The sequence below is a fragment of the Heptranchias perlo genome, unplaced genomic scaffold (assembly GCF_035084215.1).
Source record: "Heptranchias perlo isolate sHepPer1 unplaced genomic scaffold, sHepPer1.hap1 HAP1_SCAFFOLD_244, whole genome shotgun sequence".
Lineage (NCBI taxonomy): Eukaryota > Metazoa > Chordata > Chondrichthyes > Hexanchiformes > Hexanchidae > Heptranchias > Heptranchias perlo.
The window spans coordinates 340,815-353,314 of record NW_027139256.1 but is presented as its reverse complement, the minus strand read 5'-3'; the positions used below and the strand labels follow the sequence as shown (position 1 = coordinate 353,314).

Below are 12,500 nucleotides of genomic sequence, written 5' to 3'. Positions count from 1 at the left end.
TCCACTTACCTGGATGAGTGCAGAGCCAACAACACTCAAGCAGCTCGACACCATCCAGGACAAAGCAGCCCGCTTGATTGGCACCCCATCCGCCACCCTAAACATTCACTCCCTTCACCACCGGCACACCGTGGCCGCAGTGTGTACCATCCACAGGATGCACTGCAGCAACTCACCAAGGCTTCTTCGACAGCACCTCCCAAACCCGCCACCTCTTTCATTGGTCAGAACATTGAATACAGGAGTTGGGATGTCTTGTTGAAGTTGTACAAGACATTAGTAAGGCCACACTTGGAATACTGTGTACAGTTCTGGTCACCCTATTATAGAAAGGATATTATTAAACTAGAAAGAGTGCAGAAAAGATTTACTAGGATGCTACCGGGACTTGATGGTTTGACTTATAGGGAGAGGTTTTTTTTTTTTTATTCGTTCACGGGATGTGGGCGTCGCTGGCAAGGCCGGCATTTATCGACTGGGACTTTTTTCCCTGGAGAGTAGGAGGTTTAGGGGTGATCTTATAGAAGTCTATAAAATAATAAGGGGCATAGATAAGGTAGATAGTCAAAATCTTTTCCCAAAGGTAGGGGAGTCTATAACGAGGGGGACATAGATTTAAGGTGAGAGGGGAGAGATACAAAAGGGTCCAGAGGGGCAACTTTTTCACTCAAAGGGTGGTGAGTGTCTGGAACGAGCTGCCAGAGGCAGTAGTAGAGGCGGGTACAATTTTGTCTTTTAAAAAGCATTTGGACAGTTACATGGGTAAGATGGGTATAGAGGGATATGGGCCAAGTGCAGGCAATTGGGACGAGCTTAGTGGTATAAACTGGGCGACATGGACATGTTGGGCCGAAGGGCCTGTTTCCATGTTGTAAACTTCTATGATTCTATGATTCTAAACACTCACACGCTCTGCTTTTCGTCTGAACCATCTGACCAACAAACGCACAAAAAGATTCAAGTTCACACCCGGACACCGCACAAATAATCGTGTCAAGATTCCCCACGGGCCAATGTATTTACAAGGAGGAAAACTACACAGAGCCTCGAAAAAATAGAGCAAGAAACGGCTGGTACAATATTCGACTTACACAATTATTTAAAACGGTTCCAAAAAATACGTAGGAGGCCATTCAGCCCCTCCAGCCTGGCCCGCCATTCCATTAGATCACGGCCGATCGGAGAGAGCACCAGGAGTCCGGAATCTGAGGATCGGGCGGGAAAGTGGAGTTGAGTCCAGAGGTTCTGATCGGATGGCGGAGCGGGCTCGAGGGGCCGCTTGTCCTGCTCCTGCTCCTGTTTCTTATTTTCTCACGTTGATCACGTACGGCAAGAGCTGCAGATCCCGGAAGCCAATTTATACCAAAAAAAAAGAACAATTCCCATAAGCTGTCTGTCCGAAGCCATATAAAAATATCACGTAGATTTTAGGCAGTTTAGGATTTCTTTGTGTGGGGGTGATGGTGGGGGGGTCTCTTTTGAGAGTCGACCGGGCTCTGTTGCCGTCACGCCCGCTCGTCGGTGTGAAGGCGCTGGTGCCTCATCAGGAAAGACGACTGGGTGAATCCCTTCCCGCACACGGGACAGATGAAGGGCCTCTCCCCGGTGTGGACGCGCTGGTGTCTCAGCAGGTAGGAGGAGCAGGTGAAGCCTTTGCCGCAGCCCGAGCAGGTGAAGGGCCTCTCGCCGGTGTGGACCCGCCGGTGGGTCCGCAGGTTGGAGGAGCGGGCGAAGCCCTTCCCGCAGACGGTGCAGGCGTACGGCCGCTCCCCGGTGTGCAGCCGGCGGTGGGTCAGCAGGTAGGAGGGGCAGGCGAAGCCCTTGCCGCAGACGGGGCAGGCGAAGGGCCGCTCGCCGGTGTGGATGAGCCGGTGGGCCAGCAGGTGGGACGAGCGGGCGAAGCCCTTCCCGCACTCGGCGCAGGTGTAGGGCCTCTCCCCGGTGTGGACCCGCCGGTGGGCCCGCAGGTGGGACGAGCGGGCGAAGCCCTTCCCGCAGACGGTGCAGGCCAGCGGCCCCTCCGCTCTGTGCAGCCGCCGGTGCCTGGCCAGGTTGGAGGACTGGGTGAAGCTCTTGCTGCAGACGGGGCAGGCGTACGGCCTCTCGCCGGTGTGGACCCGCCGGTGGGTCAGGAGGCCCGACAGCTTGCGGAACCCCTTCCCGCAGTGGGTGCAGCAGTGCCCTCGCTCCTCGGCGCCCGCCTTCGGGCGGCCCGACATCCCCTCTCCACCCCCCACCCCCCCCCCCCCCGGCCGGGGCTTCGAAACGAAAAGCCTTTCCGCGATCACCGCCGAGTCGCACGATCGGCTGCACACGGGACACGGTCTCTCCCCGCTGAGAACGGCGCGATCTTTATCTTCGGCCCCTGGAGCCGGTCGAAGATCTTCCCCACCGTCAGCGCACTGGAACACTCTCGAGGGGATGGTGTGTGTGGGTGTCTCGATGCTCCTTTTGCCACAAACACTTTCTCCTTCGCCGTCCAATGGCCGGTGATACTGAGCTTTCCCCGCCGATGAATTCCAGCGACCCCGTCAGATCGCGGCGCGGTGTCCGGTTTTGAGCTTCCGGTCTGAAAATCCTCTGCTTCCAAAACCCTGCGACATAAGATTGCAAAAAAGGCGTCACTGTAAGTATCGTAGTAGGTACAGCACAGGAGGCCATTCGGGCCATCGCGCCTGTGCTGGCTCTTTGAAAGAGCTGTCCAATTAGTCCCACTAGGAACATGGGGACAGGAGGAGGCCATTCGGCCCCTCGAGCCTGTTCCGCCGTTCAATGAGATCATGGCTGATCTGTGACCTGACTCCATCTTCCCGCCTCAGCCTCAAATCCCTTAATACCCTTTGGTTAACAAAAATCTATCAATCTCAGGTTTCAAACTAACGATTGAGCCACCATCAACTGCCGTTTGCGGAAGAGAGTTCCAAATTTCTCCCACCCTTTGTGTGTAGAAGTGTTTCCAAACTTCACTCCTGAAAGTCCTGGCTCTAATTTTTGTCCCAGATTCCCCAACCAGCGGAAATAGTTTCTCTCTATCCACCCTATCAGTTCCCCTGAATATCTTGAAACCTTCAATCAAATCACCCCTTAATCTTCTAAATTCCAGGAAATACAACCCTAGTTTGTGTAATCTCTCCTCGTAATTTAACCCTTGGAGTCCAGGTATCATTCTAGTAAATCTACCCTGCGCTCCCTCCGAGGCCAATCTATATACCAAAAGGTGTACAGGGTGCAGAATTCTTAAATTGTTTTCAGGAGAACTTTTTTAGCCAGTACGTAGCAAGCCCAACAAGAGGTGGGGGCAGTTCTGGATTTAGTTTTAGGGAATGAAAGTGGAAGGAGTATCAGTGGGAGAGCATTTTGGTGGGAGTGATCATAATTCAGTTAGATTTAACATAGTTATGGAAAAGGACAATGACAGAGCAGGAGTGAAAGTTCTCAATTGGGGAAAGGCCAAATTTACTAAGCTGAGAAGTGATTTAGCAAAAGTGGACTGGAAACAGCGACTTGAAGGTAAATCAGTGTCAGAGCAGTGGGAGATTCAAGGGGTTCAGAGTAAACATGTTCCCACAAAGAAAAAGGGAGGGACTGCCAAATCTAGAGCCCCCTGGATGACAAGGAGCAAACAGGGTAAGATAAGCCAAAAAAGGGAAGCTTATATCAGACACCGAGAGCTCAATACTGCAGAAAGCCTAGAGGAGTATAGAAAGTGCAGGGGTGAAATTAAAAAGGAAATTAGGAAAGCAAAGAGAGGGCATGAAAAAATACTGGCAAGTAAAATCAAGGAAAACCCATATAAATACATAAAGAACAAGAGGATAACTAAGGAAAGAGTAGGGCCTATTGGAGACCAAAAAGGTAACCTCTGTGTGGAGGACGAAGATGTGGGTATGGTTCTTAATGAATACTTTGCGTCTGTCTTTACAAAAGAGGGGGACGATGCAGAGATTGTAGTTAAGGAGGAGGAGTGTGAAATATTGGATGGGATAAACAGAGTGAGAGAGGAAGTATTAAGGGGTTTAGCATCTTTGAAAGTAGATAAATCGCCAGGCCCGGATGAAATGTATCCAGGCTGTTAAGAGAAGCAAGGGAGGAAATAGCGGAGGCTCTGACCATCATTTTCCAATCCTCACTGGTTACAGGGCGTGGTGCCGGAGGATTGGAGGACTGCTAATGTTGTACCGTTGTTTAATAAGGGAGAAAGGGATAGACCGAGTAATTACAGGCCAGTCACTTAACCTCGGTGGTGGGCAAATTATTGGAAACAATTCTGAGGGACAGTATTAATCGTCATTTAGAAAGGCACAGATTAATCAAGGACAGTCAACATGTCTGACTAACTTGATTGAATTTTTTAAGGAGGTAACAAGGAGGGTCGATGAGGGTAACGCGTTTGATGTAGTCTACATGGATTTTAGCAAGGCTTCTGACGAGTTCCCACATGGCAGACTGGTCAAAAAAGTAAAAGCCCATGGGATTCAAGGGAAAGTGGCAAGTTGGATCTAAAATTGGCTCAGTGGCAGGAAGCAAAGAGTAATGGTTGATGGGTGTTTTTGCGACTGGAAGGCTGTTTCCAGTGGGGTTCTGCAAGGCTCAGTACTGGGTCCCTTGCTTTTTGTGGTATATATTAATGATTTGGATTTGAATGTGGGGGGCTAGGTCAAGAAGTTTGCAGATGATACAAAAATTGGCCATGTGGTTGATAGTGAGGAGGAAAGCTGTAGACTGCAGGAAGATATCAATGGACTGGTCAGGTGGGCAGAAAAGTGGCAAATGGAATTCAATCCGGAGAAGTGTGAGGTAATGCATTTGGGGAGGGCAAACAAGGCAAGGGAATACACAATAAATGGGAGGATACTGAGAGGTGTAGAGGAAGTGAGGGACCTTGGAGTGCATGTCCACAGATCCCTGAAGGTAGCAGGTCAGGTAGATAAGGTGGTTAAAAAGGCATATGGGATACTTTCCTTTATTAGCCAAGGAATAGAATATAAGAGCAGGGAGGTTATGCTGGAACTGTATAAAACACTAGTTAGGCCACAGCTTGAGTACTGTGTACAGTTCTGGTCACCACATTACAGGAAGGATGTGATCGCACTAGAGAGGGTGCAGAGGAGATTTACGAGGATGTTGCCAGGACTGGAGAATTTTAGCAATGAGGAAAGATTGGATAGACTGGGGTTGTTTTCTTTGGAACAGAGGAGGCTGTGGGGAGATTTAATTGAGGTGTATAAAATTATGAGGGGCCTAGATAGAGTGGATAGGGAGGTCCTATTTCCCTTAGCAGAGGGGTCAGTGACCAGGGGACACAGATTTAAAGTGATTGGTAGAAGGATTAGAGGGGAGCTGAGGAGAAATGTTTTCACCCAGAGGGTGGTGGGGGTCTGGAACTCACTGCCTGAGAGGGTGGGAGAGGCAGAAACCCTCAACTCATTTAAAAAGTACCTGGATGTGCACCTGAAGAGCCGTGACCTACAGGGCTACAGACCTGGAGCTGGAAAGTGGGATTAAGCTAGATATCTCTTTTTCGGCCAGCACGGCCACGATGGGCCGAATGGCCTCCTTCTGTGCCGTAACTTCCTATGATTCTATGATCCTTCCGAAGGTGCAGTGCCCAGAACTGAACACAGTACTCCAGGTGTGGTCTAACCAGGGCTTTGTATAGCTGCAGCATAACTTCTGCCCCCTTGTACTCTAGTCCTCTTGATATACAGGCCACCATTCCAATAGCCTTTTTGATTATTTTCTGTACCAGTCCTTGACATTTTAATGATCTGTGTACATGGACCCCCTAAGTCTCTTTGGACCTCCACTGTTTCGAGCTTTTCACCATTTAGAAAGTACTCTGATCTATCCTTTTTAGGTCCAGGGTCAATTGATAATTTCAAAACTGAGATTTTTGATGGGTAAGGGTATTAAGGGTTAAGAGTTAGGAGCAGGAGTAGGCCATACTGCCCCTCGAGCCTGCTCCGCCATTCAATACGATCATGGCTGATCTTCCACCTCAACTCCACTTTCCCGCCCGATCCCCAAATACCAGTGCAACGAAGGTTCACTCGATTGATTCCTGGGATGAGAGGGTTGTCCTATGAGGAGAGATTGAGTAGAATGGGCCGATACTCTCTGGAGTTTAGAAGAATGAGAGGTGATCTCATTGAAACGTATAAGATTCTGAGGGTAGATGCTGAGAGGCTGTGTCCCCCATGGCTGGAGAGTCTAGAACTAGGGGGCACAGTCTCAGGATAAGGGGTCGGCCATTTAGGACTGAGATCAGAGGGTTGTGAATCTTTGGAATTCTCTACCCCAGAGGGCTGTGGATGCTCAGTCGTTGAGTATATTCAAGGCTGAGATCGTTAGGTTTTTGGACACTAAAGGGATCAGGCGGGAAAGTGGAGTTGAGGTCGAAGATCAGCCATGATCTGATTGAATGGCAGAGCAGGGCTCGAGGGGCCGAATGGCCTACTCCTGCTCCTATTTCTTATGTTCTTAAAGGTGTCCAGGTAACTCTCCCCCTCCCTGATGCATCGCAATGTCTGCGCCTTGGACTCCAGCTCAACAACTCTGTGCCGAAATTCCTCGAGGGGCAAACACTTTACTGCAGATGTGGTTCCTTGGGATCTCACTGGTCTCCGCCAACTCCTACATGCTGCAGTTATGACAAACCACCATGCCCTGCCATCCCTATCTAACCTTGTTTTACATATTTATTTTTTATTCGTTCGTGGGATGTTTGCGTCGCTGGCGAGGCCAGCGTTTATTGCCCATCCCTAATTGCCCTCGAGAAGGTGGTGGTGAGCCGCCTTCTTTTAGCAAGATTTTACAACTGAGTGGCTTGCTCGGCCATTTCAGAGGGCAATTAAGAATCAACCACATTGCTGTGGGTCTGGAGTCACATATAGGCCAGACCGGGTAAGGACGACAGGCTTCCTTCCCTAAAGGGCATTAGTGAACCAGATGGGTCTTTACGACAATCCGGTAGTTTCATGGCCACCATCACTAATACTAGTATTTTAATTCCAGATTTTATTTAATTAATTGAATTTAAATTCTCCAGCTGCCGTGGCGAGATTTGAACGCATGACTCTAGATTATTAGTCTAAGCCTCTGAGATTACTAGTCCAGTAACATAACCACTATGCTACCGCACCCTGATTTAATTAGTTGAAGTTTTTATTCACTCGATATTTTTAGTTTTATTAACTAATTAGTTTATCCCGCTTAAGTTATTAATTTAATAAAGTAATCGCAAGTTACAGAACCAAGGCCGGCAGACGGAGTTAAGATACAGATCAGCCATGATCTAATTGACTGGCTGTACAGGCTCGAGGGGCTGAATGGCCTCCTCCTGTTCCAATCTTCCTTTCCTGTTCCTCCAAAGTGACCTACCCGACACACTCTTCCTGCTCACTGTTCAAAAGCGAGTCAGGAACATTCAGCCCCTCGAGCCTGTACCGCCATTAGATCATGACTGATGTTTACCTCAACTGCATTTACCCGCCCACATCTACTGATATCCTTACCCGACAAAAGTCTATCGTCCTCCGTCTTCGAAGACCCCCATCATCCGCAGCCTTTTTGGGGGGAAGAGAGTTCCAGATTTCCACTCCCCTTTGAGTTCAAAAGTATTTCCTGATTTCACTCCTGAACGGCCTCGCTGTAATTTAAGAGCATTCCCCCCCCCTCCTTGTTCTGGACTTCTCCCAGCAGAGGAAATAGTTTCTCTCCGTCTACTTTATCGAATCCCTTTATCATTTTAAAAACCTCGAGTCGATCACCCCTCAACCTTCTCTATACTCGAGGGAATACAAGTTTAGTTAATGTAACCTGTCCTTGTAATTTAACCCTGTAAGCCCCGGGTACCATTCTGAGAATCTGCACTGCACCCCCTCCAATGCCCAAAACTATTAAGGGGAACGGATAGGGTGGATAGAGAGAAACTATTTCCGCTGGTTGGGGATTCGAGGAGTAGGGGGCACAGTCTAAAAATTAGAGCCAGACCTTTCAGGAGCGAGATTAGAAAACATTTCTACACACAAAGGGTGGTAGAAGTTTGGAACTCTCTTCCGCAAACGGCAATTGATACTAGCTCAATTGCTAAATTTAAATCTGAGATAGAAAGCTTTTTGGCAACCAAAGGTATTAAGGGATATGGGCCAAAGGCAGGTATATGGAGTTAGAACACAGATCAGCCATGATCTTATCAAATGGCGGAGCAGGCACGAGGGGCTGAATGGCCTACTCCTGTTCCTATGTTCCTGTGTATCTCCAGAAGGGGTCTGACCAACGCTCTGTACAATTGAAGCATGGTGGTATATCTGTAGTTGCATATAGACAGTCCAATCTTGTCAAGTTAATTGGATAGCAGTCAGAAGCAGGAGCCCTCTCCTAGCCCACGTTACTGAACTCAACGGTAATTCTCACGTTTAATGTTACTGCACCGTTTTAAAAGAAGGCTTCGCCCCTCACTTGAGGCACCACTAACAAGAAAACTGCTAGCTTCGTACAGCCCGCTGGGCAAGACTTTTTTTAAAAATCAGTGCCCCTTTAAGTACAAACACACAGAGAATTTCCCAAACGAGAGACGAGCCAGTCCCGGAGCGGAGTGGCACCCGCGGGGAACGAATGGCAGGAAATTGGGAGGCGAGCGGGCGCTCGCGCACGAACATCACCTGATTTCTCGCTAAGCAGTGACGGGATTAGCCGTACTTACTGTCCCTTTAAATATCAGTCTCTTGCATGCACAGACCAAAAAAAGCAGAGAGGCTGTCCCTTTAAAAATCGGTCACCCACAAGGGACACGGTCCCTTTAATGGAAATCACATGGAAAAGGAGAGCCCCTGTCCCTTTAAGCTTAATTCTCTTGCACACAGAAAAAAAGGGGGAGACGCTGTCCCTTTAAAAATCGGTCACCCACGAGGGACACGGTCCCTTTAATGGAAAACACAAGGAAAAGGAGAGCTCCTGTCCCTTTAAACTTAAGTCTCTTGCATACACAGAAAAAAAGGGGAGACGCTGTCCCTTTAAAAATCGGTCACCCACAAGGGACACGGTCCCTTTAATGGAAATCACATGGAAAAGGAGAGCCCCTGTCCCTTTAAATATCAGTCTCTTGCACTCACAGAAAAAGGGAGACGCTGTCAATTTAAATATCAGTCTCTTGCACACACAAAAAAAGGGAGACACTGTCCCTTTAAATATCAGTCTCTTGCACGCAGAAAAAAAGGGGAGACGCTGTCCCTTTAAATATCAGTCACCCACAAGGGACACGGTCCCTTTAATGGAAAACACATAGCAAAGGGGAGCCCCTGTCCCTTTAAGAGCCCTCCCCCCCCCCTCCCACCTCTTTCCTTAAAAAATGTTTGAAATTAATAATCGAAAATTTCAGGGTGAAAAAATAATTTTTTTTTTACTCACAAAATGTTAAAAGTATTTGCTCCACAGGGTATATATTTTTTTCTGCTTGATTGATATAAAAAACGAAGCCCCGTTCACAGAAACACAAGTTTTCACGTGAGGCAAACGGAAAAGAATGAGTTTTAAAATATAAAAGGAAACACAATAAAAACCTGGGCCCCCAACAAAATGGCGGCCCCGGGGAGGGAGGAGGGGCCGAGACCAAGCCCCGCCTCCTCCTTCGCCGCCATTGGTTGGAGGACCTGGCGCCCGCTCCTCCCCCCTTCCCGATCGGTCCTCCAGGCTGAACCGCGCGTCGCCATTGGTCAGGAGTCACGTCAATCATACAACGGGCCGGCAACGTCATGCGGTTTCCAGTTACGTAGTTGTGCGGGGGAGGGGGCGGGAGAAGATTGCTGAACGAAAACACGATTATAACAAAAGACGGAAAACAGGACGGGTAGTTTATTTTTTATTTAAAAAATTACTTTTAGTGAATAACTGCCGTTAACATTAGTTCTGATTTCGCTTTTATTTTAAAACTGCGAGGCGCGCGGGCGCTGTGAGGTTGGCGGTTGGTTGCTATCGTTACCGAGCGGGCGCTGAAACCACGCCCCCTCCCGCTTAAAGGCTCTTCCATCCACTCCCCCTCCTCCCTCCCTCCTCTCCAACAAAGGCTCTTCCATCCACTCCCCCTCCTCCCTCCCTCCTCTCCAACAAAGGCTCTTCCATCCACTCCCCCTCCTCCCTCCCTCCTCTCCAACAAAGGCTCTTCCATCCACTCCCCCTCCTCCCTCCCTCCTCTCCAACAAAGGCTCTTCCATCCACTCCCCCTCCTCCCTCCCTCCTCTCCAACAAAGGCTCTTCCATCCACTCCCCCTCCTCCCTCCTCTCCAACAAAGGCTCTTCCATCCACTCCCCCTCCTCCCTCCCTCCCCAACAAAGGCTCTTCCATCCACTCCCCCTCCCTCCCTCCCTCCCCAACAAAGGCTCTTCCATCCACTCCTCCCTCCCTCCCCAACAAAGGCTCTTCCATCCACTCCCCCTCCTCCCTCCCTCCCCAACAAAGGCTCTTCCATCCACTCCCCCTCCCTCCCTCCCTCTCCAACAAAGGCTCTTCCATCCACTCCCCCTCCTCCCTCCCTCAAAGGCTCTTCCATCCACTCCCCCTCCTCCCTCCCTCATCTCCGACAAAGGCTCTTCCATCCACTCCCCCTCCCCTCCTCTCCAGCAAAGGCTCTTCCATCCACTCCCCCTCCTCCCTCCCTCCTCTCCAACAAAGGCTCTTCCATCCACTCCCCCTCCTCCCTCCCTCCTCTCCAACAAAGGCTCTTCCATCCACTCCCCCTCCTCTCCAACAAAGGCTCTTCCATCCACTCCCCCTCCCTCCTCTCCAACAAAGGCTCTTCCATCCACTCCCCCTCCTCTCCAACAAAGGCTCTTCCATCCACTCCCCCTCCTCTCCAACAAAGGCTCTTCCATCCACTCCCGTCCTCCCTCCCTCCTCTCCAACAAAAGGCTCTTCCATCCACTCCCGTCCTCCCTCCCTCCTCTCCAACAAATGCTCTTCCATCCACTCCTCCTGCCCTCCCTCCCTCCTCTCCAACAAAGGCTCTTCCATCCACTCCCGTCCTCCCTCCCTCCTCTCCAACAAAGGCTCTTCCATCCACTCCCGTCCTCCCTCCCTCCTCTCCAACAAAGGCTCTTCCATCCACTCCCGTCCTCCCTCCCTCCCTCTCCATCAAAGGCTCTTCCATCCACTCCCGTCCTCCCTCCCTCCTCTCCAACAAAGGCTCTTCCATCCACTCCCGTCCTCCCTCCCTCCCTCTCCATCAAAGGCTCTTCCATCCACTCCTCCTTCCCTCCCTCCTCTCCATCACAGGCCCTTCCCAATTAGGCACCGGAGATAGGTTACGTGGATATTGTGTGCAACTGGAATACAGAACCACCTAACCTAAAGCCAGCCACGAGGACCTGTTTGAGGGAGTTCCAAGCCAGGAGTGAGAGTATTAAGAAGTTGCTGGATTAAACATAACCAGAATATTGGAAGCATCCATCCCCATCTCTGCCATGGGTGCCCATCGGAACTCAGGGGGCCCAACACTCTCCAGTTCCCGGACCGTTAGACCGGGAGACAGATGCTGGTTCCATAAAGACACTGGTTGCACAATGAAAAAAAACGAGGCAGATGTGGGAACCAGTGATTTAGAGAGACTTTTAATTGCCTTTTTTTTAAAGACATGCAAACTGTGTAAAGCTATGTTTACTTGGAAGAGTTGGACAGAAGGAAATGAGTCCAAGTGACAAATGGGAAGTTTAAATCCCTGATGCCATCCCTTTAAAACAGTTGGGAGGTAAACCCCCTCCTCCCCCACCTCCCCTACAATGCACCGACCCATGACCCCCGCCAATTTGCTAATCTCAGCCGAGGTGTCGCCAGGCCCCTGCTGCAATTTTCCTGGCGAGGAAACCTAGCCCCTGGTATCCCTTCTCCACTGCCGACTGCCTCCTAAAACCCTCTCCCCATGCCCTCTCCACCCTCAGGTCCACCAGCCGCTGCTAGATTGAGACTCATACGTTCCAGAGTGTGTCTCCTGACACCGCTGTTTCAGCCAAATAGGTTGGAGGCAGGGCGGAACTTATGTCAGGACTCACAGCAATCAGTCCATTTTACAGCAGAGTCTATTGACTCAGCAAGCGGAGTCTATCTGAACAAGGCACTACAGCAAACAGTCCACAGAGTCTAATTGAAAAGAGTCTCTACGAACTAGAGGAAAATGAACTCGTGTCCAGAACTGCAGCAGCTTCTCCCGATAAAAGCAGGGTGATTTCTCCAGCAAAATGCAGTGAGTGGAGGATAGCTACGTCATAGAATGGTTACAGCACAGAATGAGGCCATTCGGCCCATTGTAAGAGCAATCCGGTTGGTCCCATTCCCCCGCTCTTTCCCCGCAGCCCTGCAAACTTTTTCCCTTCAAGTATTTATCCAGTTCCCTTTTGAAGGCCGTGATTGAATCTGCCTCCACCGCCCTTTCAGTCAGTGCATTCCGGATCATAACCACTCGCTGCGTAAAAAAGATTTTCCTCACGGTCGCCTTTGGTTCTTTTGCCAA

General features: G+C 50.0%; 1 protein-coding gene across 1 annotated transcript in view; it reads right to left on the bottom strand.

Moving 5' to 3' along the window:
• Positions 1-985: 985 nt before the first annotated feature.
• Positions 986-12,500, bottom strand: part of LOC137310348 (zinc finger protein 850-like) — a 21,291-nt gene continuing 9,776 nt past the window's right edge. The window contains exon 2 of the mRNA XM_067978200.1: positions 986-2,167. Within this exon, the coding sequence (XP_067834301.1) occupies positions 1,506-2,167 (662 nt within the window). The 3' untranslated portion in view covers positions 986-1,505. The remainder of the gene's footprint in view (positions 2,168-12,500) is intronic.